The 27,536-nt window shown below is 43.8% G+C and overlaps 1 protein-coding gene across 1 annotated transcript; it reads left to right on the top strand.

The window, feature by feature from the left end:
• Positions 1 to 1,581: 1,581 nt before the first annotated feature.
• On the top strand, positions 1,582 to 26,274 carry LOC149448954 (extracellular calcium-sensing receptor-like). Its single transcript, XM_089694008.1, has 6 exons — positions 1,582 to 1,700; positions 6,875 to 7,166; positions 11,184 to 11,975; positions 20,485 to 20,712; positions 22,358 to 22,481; positions 25,361 to 26,274. Exons 1-6 carry the CDS (start codon positions 1,582 to 1,584, stop codon positions 26,272 to 26,274), a joined length of 2,469 nt encoding a protein of 822 aa, XP_089550134.1.
• Positions 26,275 to 27,536: the final 1,262 nt, after the last annotated feature.

Raw genomic sequence — 27,536 nt, 5'->3', positions numbered from 1 at the left:
AACACGCCTAAACTCTTGTAAAAGCGTTAGACAATTTGACAAGCGGCGCGGTTTTCGGCCAAAACGCTGCTGCCAAGAGGAAGATCTTTTCTAAAATGTCCTGTGTGCATGAGGCCTTAGAGTTGAAAGCAAGTCAAGACCTAACTAAGCTTAAATCTACTCCCACCCCCATTCTAAGCCTAATCCCCGATCTTGTCTCCAAATACCACCCAAACCGTACTCTCTGCTCCTCGCAAGACCTCCTACTCTCTAGCTCCCTTGTCTCCTCCTCTCATGCTCGTCTCCAGGACTTCTCCAGAGCTTCCCCCATCCTCTGAAACTTTCTGCCCCAATTTATCAGACTATCGCCTACTCTGCTCACTGTTAGGCGATCTCTGAAAACCTATCTCTTCAGGGAAGCCTATCCTGCCATCAGCTAATAATGGAATCTTCTACTCTTCTAACCAGTCCATCCCCCACAGTTACTACCTTTTGTACCACTAGCCCCTCCCTCCTAGATTGTAAGCTCCGAGCAGCAGGGCCCTCCTATCCCTCTTGTATTCAACTGTATTGTTGCTGTATTGTCCCCCGTTATATTGTAAAGCGCTGAGCAAACTGTTGGCGCTATATAAATCCTGTATAATAATAATAATAATAATCCTCTATCTACCTTGTAAAAGGAAAGATGCCTATCCTTACCTATTCTGAAGTTCATCCAGTCCATCACATGATCGGGACCCCACACAAGCTCAGTGTAGAAGAAGAGACAGCTGACAATGGATGCCCTATAGCAGGGGTATCAAACTGGTGGCCCTCCAGCTGTTGTGAAACTACAAGTCCCATCGTGCCTCTACCTTTGGGAGTCATGCTTGTAACTGTCAATCTTGCAATGCCTCATGGGACTTGTAGTTTGGCAACAGCTGGAGGGCCGCCAGTTTGACACCCGTGCCCTATAGTAAGGTTAGGGGTGACGCCTGCAGCCATTATCTCTCCTCTGCAGGCATCTTTCCTTTTACAAGGGAGATAGAATAGGTTTATAATTGGGGTGGGAGTAGATTTAAGCTTAGTTACGTTTTGACTTGCCTTCCACTTTAGGTTTTAATATAGTGTGCTGCCTTTTTAAATTTTAGGCAGCACATGGTCTTCTTCAGATGCAAACTGTTGTTGGCTCCTAAGGAAGTCTACCAAAAGTTAGATTCTCGTTCCGTGTTTTGATGTAATTGTTTTCAGTAAGTTTTCAAGGAAACCTCTTGGATCAGGAATAGGATAGCTTCAGTTGCTGTCTTCTCTTCTTTTAGGATTTAAGCAGTGCAGAGGTGTAGAGCCTAAGGAGAGCATCTGCAAATACCTGCTGCTTTGAAAAGGCATTTTGTAAGCTTGTGTTGCCCACAGCCCACACCTACAATAAAAGTAGCCAGTAGAGGCAAGCTCTTCGGACAAGTATATTTTCAAGGCCCAATGTCAATCTCTCTTTTGCAGGACACTTTGTGGCTAATACTCAACATGATGGGCCTACACTCTAGTCTCTGGACTTTGGTCCTGTTCCATTTTATTAATGTACTCAACTCTAAAAACTCCCAGTGCCATCTAGATACGGCTAACATGGAGGGAATAATACAGCCTGGAGATGTGATAATTGGCATTGTGCTACCTCTTCATGTAGACAATGTATTCCAGCGTAACAACTTCACCAAGAGACCACCTAGGACTACCTGCTCTAAGTAAGTGATGTCTGAGGGGAGATTTCATTTGTTACTCAACAACAAAAAAACTATATGTTGAACAGAGAATCCACAAGAAAACTGTATGCCAAACTTGCAAAACTGTGTATGGTCCCGGTGGTCATCAAAAACTCTCAACTAAATATAGATCAGGGCATAGGCACCCTGAATAAGGTGGCCACCATAATACAGACTCGTGTGGCATGTACACACACACCATACATTACACAGTGTAACCTACCAAATATAAAACTGTGATAGCTATCAAAAATCACACTCTTCACCTCATCCAGTATAAAAGACAATGTTGTCTTTAGCATCAAAAACTAAGTCTGGACGTCACACACCTTCTGCATTTGGGTCCTGAACTTCCATAATATCTAGAGCTCAATGAGCATGTAAAATCTGGAGTATCTAACCCAAGCGTAGTCCCCCTATATCAGTCAGATCTTATAAAGATATTTGCACTTATATGTAAACAAAATATTTGATCAACCGAAAAAGAGGCTAGAACATGAAGATCTCAGCATGCAGAGGTTTAGCACCAAGGTCGGTAGGGCCAGCACAGGCAATCACACAACTCTTATATTCAGCATTATGGAACATGATCCTCTGATCTTACCGCTCACTGTACCCAGGTGGCATTCCAATTTTTAGTACAAGTTCTATAGTTCAACTCTTAATAAGGGACTGTTTGTGTTGCTCGCTATCGCTCCTTCCTCATGCTTCTCCCCTGAATTGATTGTCAGTCCCCACAGCAGATGGGGGTCATCTGTTGCTCCTGCATTTTGGTACATACAGTTGCAAGAAAAAGTATGTGAACCCCTTGGGATTACGTGGAGTTTTGCATGAATTGGGCATAAAATGTGCTCTGAACGTCATCTAAGTCACAACAATAGAAGAACACACTATATGTGACTGTGTTATTAACAAATATTCCAAAACAAATTGCAATTTTATAAACACCCACTTATTATAAAATAAATCCACTACCAATCTAAAGTCCACTCTGGTTTATATGAAAATACGCAAAATGTCCCATCAAATAACTCCAACGGTGTTCAAAATTGGTCCACCTCAAAAAAAGGAAAACTTATATAGTGCATTAACCTTTAACAAATAGACTTTATCAATACTTCCTCCAGTGAAAAATAAGTGAAAAATTAGTGAAAAAAACGTGAACCACACGTGATCAGTGAAAAACCACTTCAATGTGCATAACACTATTTCAGTGCCACATCACACAAAAAACTCCAAAATAAAAGGGTGTATCCACTTCTAAATGCAGTGAGGATACCCTTACCAACTTCCTAATATAATAGGCTTTGTAGTCATCCAAGGAACACACAGACCGATCCACTCAGGAACCTCTGCTGTATCACGCAGCCACCCCACTCTCTGGATTCCTTAGACGCTTTACTCCCAGTGTCACCAAAAAAACACAGGACATAGTGTGATACCGCCAAACAATATGTAACATACACTTTATTGAAAAACTGCTCACATTGCCAAAGCTTTAAAACCGCATTAGAGGGAATACAGAAGAAATAGGAATCTCACGGTCATCCAGGGAGACGCGTCCCGTTGCTCCTGCTCGATCTCTCCCTTATTACAAATGGCCGCCAGGTAACTTCCGGTTTCCGGGAATAACGTCTCGACGTCACTCCACCTTGACGCGTTTCGTCATCGACTTAGACCCCTTATGACTAAGTCGATGACAAAACGCGTCAAGGTGGAGTGACGTCGAGACGTTTTTCCCGGAAACCGGAAGTTACCTGGCGGCCATTTGTAATAAGGGAGAGATCGAGCAGGAGCAACGGGACGCGTCTCCCTGGATGACCGTGAGATTCCTATTTCTTCTGTATTCCCTCTAATGCGGTTTTAAAGCTTTGGCAATGTGAGCAGTTTTTCAATAAAGTGTATGTTACATATTGTTTGGCGGTATCACACTATGTCCTGTGTTTTTTTGGTGACACTGGGAGTAAAGCGTCTAAGGAATCCAGAGAGTGGGGTGGCTGCGTGATACAGCAGAGGTTCCTGAGTGGATCGGTCTGTGTGTTCCTTGGATGACTACAAAGCCTATTATATTAGGAAGTTGGTAAGGGTATCCTCACTGCATTTAGAAGTGGATACACCCTTTTATTTTGGAGTTTTTTGTGTGATGTGGCACTGAAATAGTGTTATGCACATTGAAGTGGTTTTTCACTGATCACGTGTGGTTCACGTTTTTTTCACTAATTTTTCACTTATTTTTCACTGGAGGAAGTATTGATAAAGTCTATTTGTTAAAGGTTAATGCACTATATAAGTTTTCCTTTTTTTGAGGTGGACCAATTTTGAACACCGTTGGAGTTATTTGATGGGACATTTTGCGTATTTTCATATAAACCAGAGTGGACTTTAGATTGGTAGTGGATTTATTTTATAATAAGTGGGTGTTTATAAAATTGCAATTTGTTTTGGAATATTTGTTAATAACACAGTCACATATAGTTTGATACACCTTCAGGGGAAGGTGTTGTTTGTGTTATAGGGCAACTTTAGTAGAGTAGGAGGTGGTTGATATTTAATAGAAGAACACAGTCTGCTGAACATAATACTACACAAACATTGATGTTGCCATGGTTTAATTGCACATAACATGTAAATATTCACAGTGCAGGGAGGAAAAAGTATGTGAGGCCCTAGCTTAATGACTTCTCCCAGAGCTAATTGGAGCCAGGAGTGAGCCAACCTTGACTCCAATCAGTGTGATGATATTGGATGTGTTGCTGACAGCTGTCCTGCCCTTACAAAACACATACCTGTTTTGGGTTTACTGGTTTCAAGAAGCACTGTCTGATGTGAACCATGCCTCGCAGAAAAGAGCTCTCAGAAGACCTACGATCAAGAATTGTTGACTTGCATGAAGCTGGAAAGGGTTACAAAAGTATCTCCAAAAGCCTGGATGTTCATGTGTCCATGGTAAGACAGACTGTCTACAAATGGAGAAAGTTTAGCACTGTTGCTACTCTCCCTAGGCGGGGTCGTCCTGTAAAAATGACTGCAAGAGCACAGCGCAGAATGCTGCATGAGGTAAAGAAGAATCCCAGAGTGTCAGCTAAAGACCTACAGAAATCTCTGGCACATGCTAACATTTTTGTTGACACATCTACAATAAGGAAAACATTAAAGAAGAATGGAGTACATGGGAGGACACCACGGAGGAAGCCATCGCTGTCCAAAAAGAATATTGCAGCACGTTTGAAGTTTGCAAAAGAGCACCTGGATGTTCCACAGCACTACTGGCAAAATATACTGCGGACAGATGAAACCAAGATTGAGTTGTTTGGGAAGAACACACAACACTATGTGTGGAGAAAAAAAAGGCACAGCACACCAACATCAAAACCTCATCCCCACTGTAAAACATGGCGGAGGGAGCATCATGGTTTGGGGCTGCTTTGCTGCCTCAGGGCCTGGACGGATTGTTGTCATTGATGGGAAAATGAATTCCAGAGTTTATCAAGACATTTTGCAGGAAAACGTACGACCATCTGTCCGCCAACTGAAGCTCCGCAGAGGATGGGTGATGCAACAGGACAATGACCCAAAGCATACAAGTAATTCAACAAAACAATGGCTGCAACAGCACAGAATACGCCTTCTGGAGTGGTCCAGTCAGAGTCCTGACCTCAACCCGATAGAAATGCTGTGGCATGACCTTAAGAGAGCGATTCACACCAGACATCCCAAGAATATTGCTACACTGAAACAGTTTTGTGAAGAGGAGTGGTCCAAAATGACTCCAGATTGTTGTGCAGGTCTGATCTGCAACTACAGGAAACGTTTGGTTGAGGTTATTGCTGCCAAAGGAGGGTCAACCAGTTATTAAGTCCAAAGGTTCACATACTTTTTCCTCCCTGCACTGTGAATGTTTACATGTTATGTGCAATTAAACCATGGCAACATCTAATGTTTGTGTAGTATTATGTTCAGCAGACTGTGTTCTTCTATTGTTGTGACTTAGATGACGTTCAGACCACATTTTATGCCCAATTCATGCAAAACTCCACGTAATCCCAAGGGGTTCACATACTTTTTCTTGCAACTGTATTTAAATGGATTTTCTCTTGTACAGGCATTCTACTGTCATGCCAGAAAAAAGAGCAAGGAAGGGAAGCTAGGGATGGAGGGATGAAAAAGGGGACAAAAGAGAGACAATGAGGAGGGATAAAGGAAGGGATGAAGGAGAGAAAATAAAACCAGTAAAGAAAGAAGGAAGGAGGAAGGAAGGGATGAAGGTGAGAAATAGATGCAAGGAAGGAAGGCTGCCTGGTTGGTTTCAGTTGTAGTGGAATAGTCAGAGTAAACAGAATTGTTCCTGAATTTTGAATGACTTTTATCAGGTTCTGAATTGTAATATAGGTTTTGGTGGCCTGGATTTCCAAAAGGCTTCAAATGGTTTTTTGGGATCAAAAACTGCTCTGAAGGCTGTTCCTGCCTTATCCGTATCTTCTTCTGCTATTTCCTGAGCACCCTTTGCTTGACTGCCCCAGATCTTACCCTTCTATCATAGAATTCCTTGTATCATTTTTAAAGGAAGCAGGTCAGGTAATTTTTTTAGACCCCATCATCTCATCAGACAGGACTGCTAAGAACCTCTCAAACCATTCTGCACCATCTTCTTGTTAATACACAGTTTCTTAGAGCCTGGTTTGGGGTTGTTTTATACCTTAGCGGGACTTCCAATTTAGAAATGTTACATTTAGAAGATCAACACATTTTAAAATAAGTTGTCTGAAGCAAAACTGATCCAACTGTTCAGAAGTTTTCTTATCTCTATTGTATAAAATTCTCAAGTGCCTGAATAATTGACCCCCTAAGGTCATGTTAGCAGCATTATTATTGTGACTATATGATCTTCAAAGATTTACAAATCTTGGTTTGTTAATATTCTTGTTTGGCTGTGTGTTGCTGGACCATATTCTACATACAAACATTTAAACAAAACCACCTTCATTAAAAAAACAAATGTCATTTCTGATATCTCCAGGACCATAACATAAGATAATAAACTGGGTAGGACAAAATCCCCCACCCCACAAAAAACAAGTTTTCATTGACTCTGAGAAATAGCTGAATTCATGTAACTCCTTTATTATATGTAATCTGTTACATTACTTACATTGAAGGTTCAGCTTCGAGAACTTCCAGCAGCTCCAAGCAATGGTGTTTGCAATAAATGAGATCACAAAGAGCCCAGCTATTCTCCCCAATATCACACTGGGCTTCCAGGCCTATGACTCCTGTATGGTGGTACAGCAAAGTTTAGAAGGATTACTGCATGCACTGACGGGAAATGGAATGGCAGTCCCCAATTACCGATGTCTTCTAGATGTCCCTCTAAGTGCCGTCATTGGTCACTCTGCATCTACACACTCTATACTCCTGGCTCACATTCTGGGGCTCCTCCGCTATCCTCAGGTAACATGCACCAAAATTTCATTATAAAACATAAAGACTTGTTAGAAAATTGAAATGTGTCATATAATATAACAAAAGTGCAACAGTAACTGCTCAGATTAATTTAAAACTAGAAAAAAACAGAAAAGGTTCACATGAATAGATACTTCTGAGTTAGGGACCACACTTTACGGGGTTTTCTTGACACAGCAGTGTAGCTTTACTAGTGTTTTCAAGTGTATGTAACAAACCCTCAGTTTTTATCTTCAGTATTTTTTTTTCTTTTTTTTTTGCTGGTTAGCTTGAAAATATGGAGAACTTTTGTATTGCTCTGCACATTGCCCTTCCCATGTGCACCATTCCCCTTCCCCTATTTTAAATTAATCTGGGCCATTGATGCTTTAATGGATTAGGTGCAGACACATTCTGGGGGGGGGTTTCAGCTTTCTTCAACAAGTCTGGGCTTCTCAGATGTGGATATACCTTTAAGGAGAAGAAGGCTACATGAATTGGCCAAGTCTTTTTTTTTCCACCATCAATACCTGATCTCACACATGTTCTTTGGGACGAATAAGAACAAATATACACGGACACGCTCCAAAGTCATGCTAAAAGCCCTGCTTGAAAGAGTGAAGCTGCAAAAGAGAGGAGGTCAAATTTATAATAATATCCATGGTCTTGGAATGCAATGTCCAACAAGCTCAGATAAGATGGTCAGGTGTCCAGAAATGTTTGGCCATAATGTTAGCCGTATCTTCTGTGTGGAAGTCCAGACAAGTCTCAAATCCAATTACAAATTTAAAAAAGAAAACTTAAGTCAACTAAATCCTCCTAAATTTAAACCCTACACCAGGGATGTCAAACTGGTGGCCCTCCAGCTGTTGCGAAACTACAAGTCCCATCATGCCTCTGCCTTTGGGAGTCATGCATGTAACTGTCAATCTTGCAATGCCTCATGGGACTTGTAGTTTGACAACAGCTGGAGGGCCGCCAGTTTGACACCCGTGCCCTACACTATCCACCTCACAGACACTGCAGATCACAGTGGAAGAGTTTCAGCTGAACAGTCATTTCTGTCAATCTAGGGGAGCAGTGGACATGACTAGATGTGGTCAGCTGCTGATTGACAAGCTACATGACAATGCTGACAACCATGTGCTCTACAACATTTCCTTACTCTACCATAGTGCAAGCAGGCAGTTTACATGAGGGATATGGCTGCTTTGCATTCAGTAGCAGCGTAAAACAGTTTCCCCCATCCCAGGAAACTGCACTAGGTGGACTGCACTGCACTGGTAGGATCTGTGGCCAGATTTGTGAGACCTTGCAGAGGGACTAACGGAAAACAGTTTGTGCAGATGGACATCTCTGGTCCTGTTCACACCTGAGCAATCTGAAGTATGATATGGAGCTTCCCCAGAAGTGGTTCAATGCTTGACACAAGGATTTTTATTATATTAACCACTACAAGTCCGGGCACTTTCACCCCCTTCCAGTTCAGGACAATTTTCAGCTTTCAGTGCTATCACACTTTGAATGACAGCTGAGCGGTCATGCAACACTGTATCCATATGAATTTTTTAGCATTTTTTTGAGACAGATAAAACTTTATGTTGGTGGTATGTTGGTGGTATTTATTCACCACTGGGATTTTTTTTTGCTATATAAATGAAAAAGTCCAAAAAATGTTTTAAAAAAGTGTTTTTATTATACAATTTTGCAAATAAATAATATTTCTTCATAAATATTGGCCAAAATGTATTCATCTATCTTTTTCGTAAAACAAATAATAACCCAAGTCAGATTATCACCACTGGGATTTTTATTTTTTTGCTATATAAATGAAAAAGTCCAAAACATTTTTTAAAAAAGTGTTTATCTTATAAAATATTGCAAATAAATAATATTTCTTCATAATGCTTGGCCAAAATGTATTCATCTATCTTTTTCGTAAAACAAATAATAACCCAAGTCAGATTATCACCACTGGGATTTTTATTTTTTTGCTATATAAATGAAAAAGTCCAAAACATTTTTTAAAAAAGTGTTTATCTTATAAAATATTGCAAATAAATAATATTTCTTCATAAATCTTGGCCAAAATGTATTCATCTATCTCTTTAGTAAAAAAAAACAATAACCCAAATTAGTTTATAACCAAAAATTATATTTTTTTAAATTTATTTTTAAATTTTTTGTTATATTATTTATGTTGTTTTTTTAACATACTGTCACCCTAGCAGTACAGTACCACCATAGTGACACTGCACTACTTGTGGGGGGTGATGAAGATTTTTTTTTTACACTGATTACTTTTACACCCATAAAGGCTGTAAAAGCAATCATTTATCCTTCTCTCTGGCTGCATTCTTGCAGCCATTGAGAAATACTGTGAGAGCTGTGATTGGTCACAGCTTGTCACATGGTACAAGGCTGTTGTGAATAGCTCTGTACCATGTGATCGCTGTGATCATTCACAGATTTCACTAGTAGTAACTAATGATGTCCGAAGTGACATCTTGTTTACTACTGTTCATGTGATCACTGATTGGCCAATCAGTGATCACATGAATCAGGACCTCACATAGAGGTCCTGTACAGCAATTGGTGTTCCGCTGTGTCCAGAGGACACAGCGGGCACCGATCGCAGTGCTGCGTGCTCCCAGGGAGTGTGCACAGGCAATGGATGCGGGGGACGTTTTCAAACATCCAACCGCTCCGGCACTGCTCCCATCCATTTATGTACATGGGCCGGATGGGAAGTGGTTAAATAGTGCCTGTTAACTGGTGAGCATAATGTTGCTTAAGGCTCGGGTCATACTACTGTGGCCTGAAAGTCATGCAACTTCAGTGCGACCTTGTCATGCGACTTCCTGGCGATTTGCTAGCAACATGAGTACGACTTTGATGCGACTTGATGCGCAACATTCATGCCATGCGACTTTGCCTGGGTAATCTTCATGTAATGCCGGATCCAAATCACATCAATATTGATGAGGATCTGACTTGGAGACGACTTCCATTGAAGTCTATGGGCACTAATCAGATAGAAGTCACCTTGAAGTAGTACAGGAACCTTTTTTAAAGTCGGAGCAACTTCAGTAACGCTAATTAAGACAGCTCTCATAGATTAACATGGGATTTCACATGTCATGTGACTTGGGGGTCTCACAAGTCGGATCCCAAGACACGGCAGTGTGAACCGAGCTTAAAGCTTGTCACTTGAAAAATAATTTGGGGCAGATTTGCACTTGTTGGCCCCAACAGACTTCAATGGGAGTGCCTGAAAAACATGCAAAAAACACACATATTGTGCTTTTACTTACCTAGTAACTAGCTTTCTATTGGATAGAAATACAATTAAAAAGTTCAAGCCTGAAATTCATGCAAAAATGCCCCAAAATCAACCAAAGATGCTCAAGTGAGAATGGAGCCTATGTGAATCACAACATAATTTTTTAAAAGGGTGGATATAGTTCTACTTTAAATTACAATTCAAAACATATGCTGAGCTTCTAAAGCGCAATAAATCATAATGTAAAAGATAAATATGTAAAAAAATAGACAGTCCAACATATAATAAAAGTCTGTGCAGAGCAATGTGTCCACCACTTCCAAATAATAGGCATTATTTGCATATGTAAGTGCATTGACCCACATGGAAGAAAAAATATATTTATATATATATATATATATATACTGTATATTGTATGTTGAAATAAGTTATTACAAAATATATGAAAAATATTTTTAAAAATACATTTTCAAATATACTGTATGTCTTTGAAAATACAAATCTACATTTTTGGATGTAATTTACAAATATATGTAAAAATATATGTTACAGTTACTATTTTATATGTCCAAAAAAATCTGAAGATTATATTTAAAATATATATATATATATATATATATATATATATATATATATATATATATATATATTTAAATAAGGATTAATATTTAATTGCCTTGTTTTTTTTCTCAAAAATGTAATGGGTCCTGGTCATTTTCATAAACATTTTTTTTCCCGAACAGGTCAGCTATTTTTCTACAAGTCCTCTCCTCAGTAATAGAAGGAAGTTCCCCTCTTTCTTCAGAAATGTTCCTAGTGATACTTTTCAATCCAGGGGTATTGCCCGGTTACTGTTACATTTTGGCTGGACATGGGTGGGCCTGCTGGGTATGGACAACGATTATGGACAGCAAGGCATTCAGCTTGTCAAACAAGAGATCACCAAGGCTGGGGCATGCGTGGCTTTTGCTGAAAATATGCTCTCCAGTCAACCAGACCGAAATGCCCCACACATTGTCAATGTCATTAAAAAGTCATTGGCATTGGTGGTGGTTGTCTTCTCCAAGGACATTGACTTTGCTATCATTGTGCTTGAGATGATAAGGCAGAATGTTACCAAAAGAGTATTTGTGGCCAGCGAAGCTTGGTCAACAACTGGCATCTTCTCTATGGGAACCCTTGCGCAGTTTGTTTCTGGAACAATTGGATTAGCTCTTCCTAGTGGCACAATCATGGGATTTAAGGAGTTCCTTAACAAAGTCCATCCCTCTTCACCCTGGGGAGGTAAATGGGTGAAGATCCTGTGGGAGAAAACCTTTAACTGTGCATTATTAGACCAAAACACCTCGGCTAAATTGTGTACAGGTGAAGAAAGCCTCGAAAGAGTGCAGAACAGCTTCACCGACGTCTCCAACCTACGAGTCACTTACAATGCTTACATGGCCGTACAGATTGTCACCGAAGCTTTAAAAGACTTGAGAAGTTGCCTCAACAATTACAGATGTGCCAGCTTTTCAAATTTCTATCCATGGCAGGTAATAATAATGTCTTGTTTCTAGAGAACTTTTAAAGTTGACCAGATACCAATTATTGATTAAATACATGTACTTGAAATGAAAGCTTTTAAAATAATCTTGGCAAGCTTTTTTTCTTGGTCAGTATGAAGGGCACGGGAACAGGACCTCAAACTAGGAGGAGGAAAGTTCACAACTGGCTTTAGAAAGTATTATATTACAAAAAGAATAGTGCGTGCCTGGAACAGACTCCCAGCAGAGGTAGTCGGTCAATGGAAAGTGTGTGTATAGGCTATGTTCTCCTTTTCCAGAAAATAGCCTGTGCAGTCAAGGCAGTGCTAGGACAAGGTCATCTAAAGCCCAGGACAAACACGGCATACTGCGCCCCCCCCCTTCCCCAAGATGTCACATCTAAAACAAACATATGATTCCCATAACACTTACCAGCCAACTGCAAAATAACCCAATTTGTTTTGCACACATTTGCAAATATGCAGTATGCGTAAGCTGCAGTGCCCACGCCAAGGGGCCTCTGTACATACTGCAGTTGTAACTCTATAATTTTCAGAGCTTCCACAGTAGGAGCATGTAATGGAACCGGACCCAGACTGCACTTGGGTATTTCCGTTAGACTCCAGCTTCCCTGTCCGAACACAAATCCCTGGACACCACTGCTGATCATACAGGAAATAAGACAGGAAGTCAACTGCTTTATTTTTACACAAACACAAGATATATACACAGGGCAGGGAAATACAACCAGGAACAGGAAACACATCATCAGGCCGTCCCAGCAGGGGGAAGGGCTGCAGGAAACACTCCCCACCAAACCAAGACACAGAACAAGGGGGATGCAGCACATGGCAGTGAACAATAAACAATGGAACAACCACATGGCAGTGAACAATGGACAACCCCCACACCCATATTAGAACATTTCACCCTGTACTCTCTAACAGGCACAACAGGCACAGGGTGCCTTAGACATAAGAGGGATTTGGGAAGATGATACAGGAGTCCCCCCACCCCCAAAAGTCACTCCCGTCACAGAGCACATATAAAAATGAATATATTAAGGGTCAGTATGCCTGTAGGGAGCCCACCTCTCCTTAAAAGGCACAGGGATACACGTGACACCCAGCAAGAGCACAATGTCAGTGAAGGCTTCCAGTGAGTCCCTGCATCCAATTCGTCCAACTGTACAAAATAATGGCAACCACCCTGACCTACAACTGGCCTTTGTAGAATGCGCTCTTTCTCCACTATAGTCCATCACCCAAATAATGGCCTGCACACTGAGGACATTCAACTCCAGCCAAGGTTTATTGCAGTGGCAGCACACCAATTTTGGCCATATTCAATATATTTCAAAATATATTTCACTAAATATATATATATATATATATATATATATATATATATATATATATATATATATATAGTAACCTCCAAGGATCAGGGCCCTCCTATCCCTTTTGTATTGAACTGTATTGTTGCTGTATTGTCTCCCGATATATTGTAAAGCGCTGAGCAAACTGTTGGCGCTATATAAATCCTGTACAATAATAATATATAAATCCTGTACAATAAAATTATATATATATATATATATACACATACACACACACACACGTGTGTGTCTGTGTGTGTACATATATTTATATATATTGTAACGGGGTTAGCTCGGCAGCGGGTGTGTGTGACCCCCTGGATGGGTGCACAACACAAAAAAAGATAGGCACAGCACAACAATAGTGGAGGTGAAAACAAACAGGTGCAATTTATTTACAGTATTTACAGAGAAAATGGTAAACCAAAAAGAAACATCAAAATAAATCCTGGCCAACTTGGCTACTTACTGCAACGACAGCTTTCCCTAGCTACCCACTAGGTACAGCCTGCTGCTATACCTAGTTGCTAGTACTTGGAGGCTAGCCACACAGGCTTTGGTCTCTCTGCACACAGATAACAGGTCAGCTCCCCAGACAGTTCAGGCACAGATCCGGTTCCAGGGTGGAGCAACTCCCTAAGCACTCTGGGAAGTTTTATACAGGTGTTAATGAGCCCACTACCTTCAGCTGGGCTCATTACCTCAGTGCTGAAGGACTCAGCACTTCCCTCTAGTGGTACAAATCCCCATAAAGCCTGAACCTCGGACAAATATATCGTCCATCCAGGACGCAACCAGGTGATTTCACCTGCCTACTGTCACATACCCCCCCCCCCTCTTGTTTCAACCTTGGGGTTGTAACACCAGTAGCCAGGCAGGCATGTACCTGGGATAAAGCATCCACATTTCCCATCTGAACACCAGGGCGATGCTTCACCGTGAAGGTAAATTCCTGTAGGGCCAGAAACCACCTATTTACCCTTCTATTGGTCTCCTTATTTTGAGCCATCCATTTCAAGGGAGCGTGATCTGTGATCAGGTCAAAATGTCTGCCCAGCAGATAGTACCGAAGGGAATCTAGGGCCCACTTCACCGCTAAACACTCCTTCTCAATCGTGGCGTAATTTTCCTCATGAGACTTTAGCTTTCGGCTGAGATAGATTACTGGGTGCTCCTCCCCCTGCCAAACCTGGGACAGCACTGCTCCTAAGCCAACATTGGATGCATCCGTCTGGACCACAAAGTCTTTTGAGAAGTCTGGTGAGTATAGGACTGGCTGGCTACATAAGGCCCTTTTTAAAGACAGGAAGGCTGCTTCAGCATCAGGGGACCACTTAACCATGACAGACTCCTTCCCTTTTGTCAGGTTGGTTAGGGGTACTGCCATAGAAGCAAAATGGGGAATGAATCGCCGATAGTAGCCAGCAATTCCTAGAAAAGCCCGTACCTGCTTTTTGTTATTTGGGCGTGGCCAATTCTGTATTGCTTCCACTTTGTTTATCTGAGGTTTTATTACCCCTCTCCCAATAGTGTACCCAAGGTACCTGGCCTCCTCCTGTCCGATCGTACACTTCTTTGGGTTGGCCGTAAACCCAGCTTTCCGTATTGAGTCTAGCACAGCCTGAACTTTTGGCAAATGTGAGGCCCAATCTGCGCTATGGATAATCACATCGTCCAAGTACGCTGCAGCATACTTCTGACGGGGACGAAGAATCTGATCCATTTTTCGCTGAAAGGTGGCCGGTGCATTCTGTAACCCGAACGGCATTCGTTTATACTGGAATGACCCTTCTGGGGTTACAAATGCAGTCTTCTCCTTTGCTGACTTAGCTAGGGGAATTTGCCAATAACCTTTTGTCAAGTCTAGCGTTGTCATGTACCGGGCTGCTCCCAGTCGGTGGATTAGTTCATCTATCCTTGGCATGGGGTAGGTGTCAAATTTTGTAACTTTATTCAACTGTCGAAAGTCGTTACAAAATCGCCAGCTCCCATCTTGTTTGGGCACCAACACTATGGGGCTGGACCAGTCACTTTGGGACTCCTCTATCACCCCCAAATCTAGCATTCTCTGTACTTCCCCACGTATTGCCTCCTGTCGAGCCTCTGGGATTCTGTAGGGTTTCCGTTTTACCCTTTCCCCCGGTGGGGTGATAATGTCATGCTCTACCCCCGAGGTTTGTCCCGGCAGCTCAGAAAAAACATCTGTGTTGTGGAGCACAAACTCTTTAGCCTCCTGTTTTTGAATTGTAGACAGCGTGACTGCTATTCCAACCTCCGGAACCAAGCAGTTAGATGGCGCTGGTGACAAAACCTCAGCAACTAGGGATTCCCTGTCCCTTCAGGCCTTTAACAGATTAATGTGGTAGATCTGCTCCGGTTTCCGCCTTCCTGGTTGTCTGACCCTGTAATTCACCTCACTCACTCTCTCAATCACCTCGTATGGGCCATGCCATTTGGCCAGGAATTTGCTTTCAACCGTAGGGATTAGCACTAGCAGTCTATCTCCTTAGCAAACGACCTGGTCTGGGCCCCCCGATTGTACACCCTCTGCTGCGCTAACTGTGCTTGGGCCAAATGTTACTTTACGATAGGCATGACCTGGGCAATTCTATCTTGCATTTGGGCAACGTGCTCAATCACACTCCGGTGGGGAGAACTCTCACTTTCCCAAGTTTCCTTGGCGATATCTAACAGCCCCCTTGGGTGTCTCCCATAGAGCAACTCAAATGGTGAAAACCCTGTGGAGGACTGGGGTACCTCCCGGATGGCAAACATCAAATAGGGTACTAAATAATCCAAACCCTTTCCATCCTTATCTACCACCTTCCTTAGCATTTGTTTCAGGGTTTTGTTGAACCTTTCCACCAACCCGTCAGTTTGGGGATGATACACAGAGGTGCGCAACTGTTTTACCTTGAACAGTTTGCACAGCTCTTTCATCACCCGGGACATAAAGGGGGTTCCCTGATCCGTCAGCAGTTCCTTTGAAATACCCACTCGGCTGAAAATGAGGAATAGCTCCTTAGCTATTGTCTTGGCAGAGGTATTTCGGAGTGGAATTGCTTCTGGATAGCGGGTGGCATAGTCGAGTATGACCAACATGTACTGATGCCCCCTAGCGGATTTCACCAGCGGGCCTACCAAATCCATGGCAATCCTTTCAAAGGGGACCTCAATGATGGGAAGAGGTACCAGTGGACTACAGAAATGGGGCATAGGGGCCGACTTCTGACACACAGGGCAAGAGGAACAGTAATTTTCTACCTCCTTAATGACCCCAGGCCAATAGAACCTCTGCAGTACTCTTTCCCGTGTTTTCTCCGCCCCCAAATGACCCCCAAGGATGTGTCCATGGGCCAACTCCAACACCAACCTCCTGTAAGGTCTGGGCACCACTAGTTGCTCAATGGTTTCTTCTGCCCCCTGAGCAACTCGATAGAGTAGGTCCCTTTCCACAAGGAAGTATGGATAAGCAGCAGTTTTCTCAGGACTCACTAGTTGGCCATCTACTTTTACTACATTTTCCCGGGCTTTTATCAGCGTGGGGTCTTTCAGCTGTTCGGTGGCAAAATTTTCCCTATGCACCTCTAAGTCCGAGAACTCCACAACCGGCAGATTTTCATCTGAGGAGGCGGGCTCCTCCCCAGTTCCTGGGGTCTCCCCAGCTAGTACCGACAAGGGGAACTTGGGAGAGACCTCACCACACTCAGACGTTTTCTGGGATTCACCTTCCTGGTCTGCAGGGGAGACAGTGGGGGGGGGTCAGAACAATCCCAGAGTTCCCAGAATTTTGGAAAATCCCTCCCCACAATGGCATCATGTGGTAAGTGAGGTACTAATCCTACCTGATGAGACAGGTTACCTTTGAGGGTCTCAAAAAACACAGTAGCCACGGGATACTCCCTAGTGTCCCCATGCACACAAATCACCGCCACCTTTTTATGCCCAGAGACCTTTGTAGTGACCATCTCCTCTCTTATCAAGGTTACCAGGCTACCTGAATCCAGCAACCCCACAATATTATTTCCATTAACAGTCATTTTGCACAAATGTTTCTCAGTGCCCGGGCTGGCCGTGCATACCACTGCCGCAAACAGCGACTGACGTCTATTGCTCAGAAAGTCACACTGCATAGGCTCATCCACCACTGGGCAATTAGCTGCAATATGTCCCTCTTGCCGGCAGCGGTAACAAATAAATTTTTTCGCCGCTTCTTGCGGCCTTGGCCTTCCTGGCCGCTCTTGCCAGACATTGGGTAATACTCCCACCCTCTCACTCTCTCCACCCTCACCCCTTGTAGTCATCTTACCCGCCGCTGGGGATGGTCTGGTCTTAGGGTGGAAAGTCCGTGAGTCTCTTGATGAGGAGGTCAGGTTCTCAGTAGCCAAGTATCTCTCCACTAGATCCACCAGCTTGTCTGCAGTCTCTGGGTCTCCATGGCTGACCCACTTTTGAATAGCATTAGGCAGAGACCTTAGGAACCGATCCATGACGACCCGTTCCACAATTTTTGGGGCGGTCAAAGTCTCTGCCTGCAGCCACTTCCTGCTCAGGTGAATGAGATCATACATCTGTGACCTGGGAGGTTTCCCAAGCCGAAAAGTCCAATTATGTACCCGCTGAGCACGGACAGCGAGGGTAACACCCAATCGGGCCAAAATTTCCGCTTTTAGCACATCGTAGTTTTTGGCCTGGTCCGGCTCCAGGTCATAGTAAGCTTTTTGGAACTCTCCAGTTAATAATGGGGCCATCAATCCAGCCCACTGTTCTTTAGGCCACTTTTCCCTTTCAGCAGTCCATTCAAATGTGGTTAGAAACACCTCAGGATCATCATCTCCAGTCATTTTTGGCAATAAACGGCCCACACAAAATGATGGTGTATTCCCAGAATTATTACCAGCCTCAGTCTGTTGCCTCTGCTGGAGCTGCTTCACGACGGCCTCCAGGGCTTTCTGCTGGGCTGCAATGCTCTGCTGGAGACTTGCATTAGTCTGTTGCTGATTGGCATTTGCCTGCTGTTGATTGGCATTTGCCAGAGCCAACTGTCTTATTATCTCCTCCATGCTGGCCTTTATTTACCACAACTGCCCGCGGTCCTCCACCATATGTAACGGGGTTAGCTCGGCAGCGGGTCTGTGTGACCCCCTGGATGGGTGCACAACACAAAAAAAGATAGGCACAGCACAACAATAGTGGAGGTGAAAACAAACAGGTGCAATTTATTTACAGTATTTACAGAGAAAATGGTAAACCAAAAAGAAACATCAAAATAAATCCTGGCCAACTTGGCTACTTACTGCAACGACAGCTTTCCCTAGCTACCCACTAGGTACAGCCTGCTGCTATACCTAGTTGCTAGTACTTGGAGGCTAGCCACACAGGCTTTGGTCTCTCTGCACACAGATAACAGGTCAGCTCCCCAGACAGTTCAGGCACAGATCCAGGGTGGAGCAACTCCCTAAGCACTCTGGGAAGTTTTATACAGGTGTTAATGAGCCCACTACCTTCAGCTGGGCTCATTACCTCAGTGCTGAAGGACTCAGCACTTCCCTCTAGTGGTACAAATCCCCATAAAGCCTGAACCTCGGACAAATATATCGTCCATCCAGGACGCAACCAGGTGATTTCACCTGCCTACTGTCACAATATATACACGCACACACACATATATATATACATAGACACATATATATATATATATATATAGTGTATTTTTAAATATACATTTTCAAATATATTGTATGTCTTTAAAAATACAAATATTACATTTTTGGAATGCATTTACAGATAGATATAAAAATATATGTTAAAATTACTTTGCTGGGTTTTTTTTGCCTTCCTCTGGATCAACTATGGGTATAGGCATATAACTTTTTTTTATAGTTGAACTGGATGGACTTTTGTCTTTTTTCAGCCAAACTAACTATGTAACTATTTAACAGTTTACGTTTACTAAAATGATTGCATTTCCATGTTCTGTGTACTGTGGGAGACCAGATATAGTGAATGTAGGGTCCGGGGAGACCGGATATAGTGAATGCAGGGTCCGGGGAGACCGGATATAGTGAATGCAGGGTCCGGGGAGAGCGGATATAGTGAATGCAGGGTCCGGGGAGAGCGGATATAGTGAATGCAGGGTCCGGGGAGACCATATATAGTGAATGCAGGGTCCGGGAAGAGCGGATATAGTGAATGCAGGGTCCGGGGAGAGCGGATATAGTGAATGCAGGGTCCGGGGAGAGCGGATATAGTGAATGCAGGGTCCGGGGAGAGCGGATATAGTGAATGCAGGGTCCGGGGAGACCGGATATAGTGAATGCGGGGTCCGGGGAGACCGGATATAGTGAATGCAGGGTCAGGGGAGAGTGGATATAGTGAATGCAGGGTCCGGGGAGAGCGGATATAGTGAATGCAGGGTCCAGGGAGAGCAGATAGCAGATATAGTGAATGCAGGGTCCGGGGAGAGCGGATATAGTGAATGCAGGGTCCGGGGAGAGCGGATATAGTGAATGCAGGGTCCTGGGAGACCAGATATAGTGAATGCAGGGTCCGGGGAGAGCAGATATAGTGAATGCAGGGTCCGGGGAGACAGGATATAGTGAATGCAGGGTCCGGGGACAGCAGATATAGTGAATGCAGGGTCCGGGGAGACCAGATATAGTGAATGCAGGGTCCGGGGAGAGCAGATATAGTGAATGCAGGGTCTGGTGAGACCAGATATAGTGAATGCAGGGTCCTGGGAGAGCAGATATAGTGAATGCAGGGTCTGGTGAGACCAGATATAGTGAATGCAGGGTCCAGGGAGAGAGGATATAGTGAATGCAGGGTCCGGGGAGAGCGGATATAGTGAATGCAGGGTTCGGGGAGAGCGGATATAGTGAATGCAGGGTCTGGTGAGACCAGATATAGTGAATGCAGGGTCTGGTGAGACCGGATATAGTGAATGCAGGGTCTAGTGAGACCCGATATAGTATATGCAGGGTCCAGGGAGAGAGGATATAGTGAATGCAGGGTCCGGGAAGAGCGGATATAGTGAATGCAGTGTCCGGGGAGAGCGGATATAGTGAATGCAGGGTCCGGGGAGAGCGGACAGTTCATGAAGTTCATTGCTATTTGCCGTTTCCATCTCTGACCTCACAGCTCCTGAACTACGTGAAGAAGGTCAGGATGAAACTGAGCAGCGGCAGAGAGCTCTTCTTTGATGACAATGGAGATCCACCAGCAGTCTACGACATTGTAAACTGGCAGCTGAACCCGGAAGATGTCATACGTCACGTCAAGGTCGGCAGTTATGACACAGCAGCAGCTCCCAGTCAAGTCTTCAGTGTCAACACTAGCATGATATGGTGGCCCACTGGAGACCAACAGGTGTGTTGGAACCACATATTTCACATTGCCAATTATGTGTTTTCCAATTAAGCATTTTATGGAATTTGTGGAAATCCAGAGCAAATTGTCCGATTACATCCATGTAGATACATGGGGGTTTTCTGCTGTTCATAATTCCAGGGTCTTGCCAGGATCACAAGCTGCAATTAGAAATCTCACCGGCACATACACCTGATTGATAATATCTCACACTAGGTCCCATCAAATCATTTCTGATGCCTCTCCGATGTGCGGAGGAGTCCGATTTTGGGGGTTTAAACATTTTTTTTTAAAAATGAATAATAAAATAATAAAATAATTCAAAAACCATATCTCCTATTAAATACATGGTAAGTATACACACTCAAACCTACATTTCAAGAACTGCCTTTTCCAGGAATCCATAGAATTAGCAAAAAATTAACTCCACAGCCAGCCTTTATACATTTTTTTGTGGTGGTCCTGTGACAGCCAATGCCATGCATTGTCTTCTTCCTCTTTGGGAAATAGGCTGGGTTCTGATGTACCCAGGAGATGGGTCTTCTGATGTACCCAGTAGATGGATCTTCTGATGTACCCAGGAAGTGGGTCTTCTGATGCACCCAGGAGGTGGGTCTTCTAATGTACCCAGGAGGTGGGTCTTCTGATGTACCCAGGAGGTGGGTCTTCTGATGTACCCAGGAGATGGATCTTCTGATGTACCCAGGAAGTGGGTCTTCTGATGTACCCAAGAGGTGGGTCTTCTGATGTATCCAAGAGGTGGGTCTTCTGATGTACCCAGGAGGTGGGTCTTCTGATGTACCCAGGAGATGGGTCTTCTGATGTACCCAGGAGATGGATCTTCTGATGTACCCAGGAAGTGGGTCTTCTGATGTATCCAAGAGGTGGGTCTTCTGATGTACCCAGGAGGTGGGTCTTCTGATATACCCAGGAGATGGATCTTCTGATGTACCCAGGAAGTGGGTCTTCTGATGTACCCAGGAGGTGGGTCTTCTGATGTATCCAAGAGGTGGGTCTTCTGATGTACCCAGGAGGTGGGTCTTCTGATGTACCCAGGAGATGGGTCTTCTGATGTACCCAGGAGATGGATCTTCTGATGTACCCAGGAAGTGGGTCTTCTGATGTACCCAGGAGGTGGGTCTTCTGATGTATCCAAGAGGTGGGTCTTCTGATGTACCCAGGAGGTGGGTCTTCTGATATACCCAGGAGATGGATCTTCTGATGTACCCAGGAAGTGGGTCTTCTGATGTACCCAGGAGGTGGGTCTTCTGATGTATCCAAGAGGTGGGTCTACTGATGTACCCAGGAGGTGGGTCTTCTGATGTACCCAGGAGATGTGGGGGAGCATATCTCTGTTTACACCCTGGAGGCTTTGTCTGCCCTGTCCCTGAGCCGAGTGTAATGACATCATTGATTACCTAATACAGACTTATCATTCTTCTTCAGGAAATTCAGGATTTCCAAAATCACTGGCAGGATCAGCAAGTTAACGACCTGATATGAAAGAGAATGTTGAATATACTGTAAAATGTATTTAAACGTAATCAAAGAAATACATGTTTACATCGATTTTGTTTTAAGGTGAAGTCCTTCTTTAAGGTTGGACGTTAAAATAATAGACATTTTGTGGTTGGCATACCTTCAGGTTCCTCAGTCAGCCTGCAGTGAAAGCTGCCCACCAGGATATTGGAAGGCTCACAGAGATGGACAACCTCTCTGCTGCTATCAGTGTGTACCTTGTCCCCAAGGAGAGATCTCCAACCAGTCAGGTAACTAATTCTATGGTATGCAATTAGGTAAAAATTTTAAAAACAATAAGAGCTACAAACCAAATCACTACTTTGATCTCTAAAGCATTATTTTGCTTTTTATTGCTCATGAACAGGCCCAAAAATAATTGATGCCAAGAACATATGTGCACCATGATGCCCTCTTGTAAAGACTTTTTTGTCTACCACAATGGTATAGGATTACTCTTGAAGGCCTTCATCCACAGCTTACCATTGCAACCCTCATAGCCAGCTCTGCTTCTGCACCCCTTTGGCACCACTTAGCTTTTTATCCATCACTTACCTCTGTGCCCCCTATACCTCTTGTCCACAGCTGACCTCTGCACCCCTCTTCCACAGCTCACCTGTGCAACTTTGCATCCCTCTTCCACAGCTGACCTCAGCACCCTTCTTACGCAGCTCACCCATGCACCATTGCACCCCTCTTCCACAGCTGACCTCTGCATCCTTCTTCCACAGCTCACCCATGCACCCCTCTTCCACAGGTGACCTCTGCACCTCTTTTTCACAGCTCACCTGTGCACCACTGCATCCTCTTCCACAGCTCACCCATGCACCATTGCACTTCTCTTCTACAGCTGACCTCTGTACCCCTCTTTCACAGCTCAACCATGCCCCATTGCACTTCTCTTCTACAGCTGAACTTTGCACCCCTCTTTCACAGCTCAACCATGCACCATTGCACTTCTCTTCTACAGCTGACCTTTGCACCCCTCTTTCACAGCTCACCCATGCACCATTACACCCCTCTTCCACAGCTCTGCTGTGCACCATTTCACCCATCTCCCACAGCCCACCTCTGTTCCTCTCTTCCACAGTGTACCCATGCACCATTGCACCCTTCTTCTACAGCTGACCTCTGCACCCCTATGTCACAGCTCACCCATGCACCATTGCACCCCTCTTCTGCAGCTCCCCTGTGCACCATTTCACCCATCTTCCACAGCCCACCTCTGCACCCTCTTTCACAGCTCACCCATGCACCATTGCACCCCTCTTCCACTGCTGATCTCTGCATCCCTCTTTCACTGCCAACTTACCTTCTTCTCTGTTAGATAAAACGTCAATCAGAGGCTATCACAGTGATTATGAGATCCGGAATTGGGAGTCCCAGGTCCCGATCGTTAGAACGGGACGCGGTGCTCTTGGTGACACCGCGGTCCTTGTGCTGGAAGCACGCCGTGCGGTACGCTCCCAGCACAAAGACAGGTACACAAATATGCGGCCCCACAGAAAAAAGCCCAGTTCTGTGAGGCCGTATATTTATGTGACGTCGGCATCCAGGGGTTGAATTGAAATGATTGAAACGCGTTGGTGATTCTTGGGAACATTGTATCGTTGTAACCCTATAAGAGATTATTAAGTGTGATTTTAAGCTGTAATGTATTTTTTAATAATAATTTTGTACAATAAAGTATATAGAAAAAACTTTTTATGAATATATGTGTGATGTCACGTTAGCTGCATTAAAGTCCCAAAGAGGGTTATTCTTTCTTGTATGGTAAGTATCATTCTACTACTGGTCTCAGAATACCACAGTACCAGAAATGTAACCTCTTCCTTTCTGGCCCATGTAAATAAACGGCAGGAAGGGAGCGCTGCCAAGGCGGGTGGACGTCTCTAAACGTCCCCCGCATCAATTGCCTGTGCGTGCTCCCTGGGTGCACTCGGCACCATGATCCAGTTCCCGCTGTGTCCTCCGGACATAGCAGAACGCAGATCGCTGTACGGGACCTCCGTGTGAGGTCCAGATTATGTGATCACTGATTGGCCAATCAGTGATCACATGAATAGTAGTAAACAAGATGTCACTTCCTAACATCATTGCTTACTACTAGTGAAATCTGTGAATGATCACAGAGGTCACATTATACTGGGTCATTCACAACAGCCTTGTACAATGTGACAAGCTGTGACCAATCACAGCTTGCACAGTATTTCCCAATGGCTGCAAGAATGCAGCCAGAGAGAAGGAGAAATGATTGCTTTTACAGCCTTTATGTAAAAAAAAAGAAAAATAAATCTTCATCACCCCCCACGAGTGGTACAGTGTCACTATGGTGACACTGTATTGCTAGGGTGACAGTATGTTTAAAAAAAATCTATCTATCAATATATATAGAAAAACACTTTTGTTTCAAAATTTTTGGACTTTTTCATTTATATAGCAAAAAAATAAAAATCCCAGTGGTGAAGAAATACCACCAAAATAAAGTTTTATCTGTCTCAAAAAAATGCTAAAACATTCATACACAGTGTACAGTGTTGCATGACTGCGCAATTGTCATTCAAAGTGATAGCGCTGAAAGCTGAAAATTGTCCTGGACTGGAAGGGGGTAAAAGTATCTGGACTTGAAGTGGTTAAGGGGCATAAGATCCAGCTAACTCCCCTACCCAAGGAGGAATAAATTAGGCATAATCCAAGTTATAAGTTCAAGGAGCGGATCAAGGGTGGACTGACAACTCATGGGGCCCCCGGGCAATAGGGGATCATGGGGCCCCTGTGTCCTTGCCCAAACTCAAAAAAGCCTATGAAAAGGTACCAGGGGCATCTCATGGGGCCCCCTACTGACCCCGGGCCCTCGGACTGAGCCCGAGTTTCCAAATGGTCAGTCCGCCTCTGTACCGGATATGTACCCCTTCAATCATGCATAAGTAGGAAACTGTGCTCCTCCTTGATGTTACACATATCACAAACCAGCCAAACCAGCAAATTTTCCGACATGAATTATGAGCATGATTCTTCATGTTTTATCTGATTTGTTGTATTTTCATAATTATCGATTATATTCAGATTGAAGATATACACTTTAGTATTGCTTGCTGCAAGGAACTAACTTTCTATCATTATTTTACAGATTTTGTTGATTGTTTTATGTGTCCATGGGATCATTGGCCAAATTCCCAGAAATCCATGTGTCTTCCTAAAACCATTGAGTACCTATCTTATGAAGATCCACTGGGAGCAACGTTAGCCACGACCGCCATCATCTCCTCCCTGGTTCCTAATGTCATGCTGATACTTTTTGTCAAGTATAAAACCAGCCCCATAGTAAAAGCCAACAATTACAATCTGAGCTGTCTTCTCCTCCTCTCTTTGTCTCTTTGTTTCTTTTGTTCTTTGGCTTTCATTGGACTTCCCCAAAGAGAGACGTGTCTCCTACGGCAGTCTGCATTTGGCATGATTTTCACATTTTGTATTTCTTGCATCTTGGCCAAAACCATTGTGGTAGTCTTTGCCTTCATTGCCACCAAACCTGGTAGCAAATTGAGGAGATGGACAAGTCGTTGGGTTTCATTCCTTATAATATCCATCTGTTCCCTTTTACAACTACTTTTGTGTATCTCTTGGCAATCACTTGCCCCTCCGTTTCCAGAACTCAGCACTAGATTCCATTTGAGGTTTATAAGCTTTGAGTGCAATGAAGGCTCAGCCCTTGCTTTCTGGGCCATGTTGGGGTATCTTAGTCTCTTAGCCTTCATTAGTTTCCTTGTGGCTTTCATGGCTAGGAGGCTTCCTGACAGCTTCAATGAGGCCCAGTATATTACTTTCAGCATGCTGGCCTTCCTCAGTGTCTGGATCGCTTTCATCCCAGCATACCTTAGTGCTAAGGGGAAGTACACAGTGGCCATGGAGATTTTTGCCATACTGTCTTCTAGTTGGGCATTGCTGATTTGTATGTTTTTTCCCAAATGTTTCATTATATTGTTTAGACCGGACATGAACTCAAGAGGATATCTGATGAGGAAACCCTATCTAACACATCAATAAAAGTTAAAGAGTACCGTAACTCCACTTTTGTTGAGAAAAAAATGATTCCCCTCTGGGTGATCTATGCATATTGTAGGGATTTAAAAAAACTTTGTTGCAGATTCCTACCTTTTACTATTTTGATAAAAAGAGCAAATTGTTGTTTTCTCTCCATATCTCTTAGATTGTAAGCTCCAAGGGGCAGGGCCCTCATATCCCTCTTGTATTGAACTGTATTGTTGCTGTGTTGTCTCCCGTTATATTGTAAAGTGCTGAGCAAACTGTTGGCGCTATATAAATCCTGTATAATAATAATAATATTAATATATTAATTATGTATAATAATAATAATAATCTATAAATCCTGTATAATAATAATAATCTATAAATCCTGTATAATAATAATATATAAATCCTGTATAATAATTAGAGATGAGCGAAGTATTCAAAAATTCGATTCGGCTGATTCGGCGAATTCGAGGAATAAATTTGATTCGATGCTAATATATTCGCTGCGAATTTAACTTATAAAAAGGGTGTTTCTAGGCTTCAGAGAGCCTTTATATTAGTGCAGAACACTGTACCTTTAATTTAAATGCCCTTGGAGTCTGCTGGGGAAGAGAAATAATACTGTCAGTCAGTATGACATGCAGATGAGTGCCGTCGATCTTAGAATCACCGCACACTTCACTCACTTGGGCAGTCACGGGGCCAAAACCAGAGTGTGGAGCCACAGTGTGGCGGTGGAGGCAGCAGCAATGGGAGGCCATACAGCACCCTATGACAAAATGGAACCCACCAGCAGTGTGAGGAGACCTGAAAGTGGCACATGGCAGAGTGTGGCGATGGAGACAGCAGCAATGGGAGGCCGTACAGGGACCCATGAGACACTCTGGACCTGGCAGCAGCATGAGGAGGCGGTACGGGGGCCCATGGCAGATTACGGGCCTGGCAGCAGCAATGGGAGGCCCGTAATCTGCCAGCACCCTATGACAAAATGGAACCCACCAGCAGTGTGAGGAGACCTGAAAGTGGCACATGGCAGAGTGTGGCGATGGAGACAGCAGCAATGGGAGGCCGTACAGGGACCCATGAGAGACTCTGGACCTGGCAGCAGCATGAGGAGGCGGTACGGGGGCCCATGGCAGATTACGGGCCTGGCAGCAGCAATGGGAGGCCCGTAATCTGCCAGCACCCTATGACAAAATGGAACCCACCAGCAGTGTGAGGAGACCTGAAAGTGGCACATGGCAGAGTGTGGCGATGGAGACAGCAGCAATGGG

Source organism: Staurois parvus, unplaced genomic scaffold (genome assembly GCF_062004578.1).
Source record: "Staurois parvus isolate SC_StPar_1 unplaced genomic scaffold, SC_StPar_1.0 ptg000647l, whole genome shotgun sequence".
NCBI classification, from domain to species: domain Eukaryota; kingdom Metazoa; phylum Chordata; class Amphibia; order Anura; family Ranidae; genus Staurois; species Staurois parvus.
The sequence above is the reverse complement of the archived record's forward strand: the minus strand, read 5'-3'. Positions and strand labels throughout refer to the sequence as shown.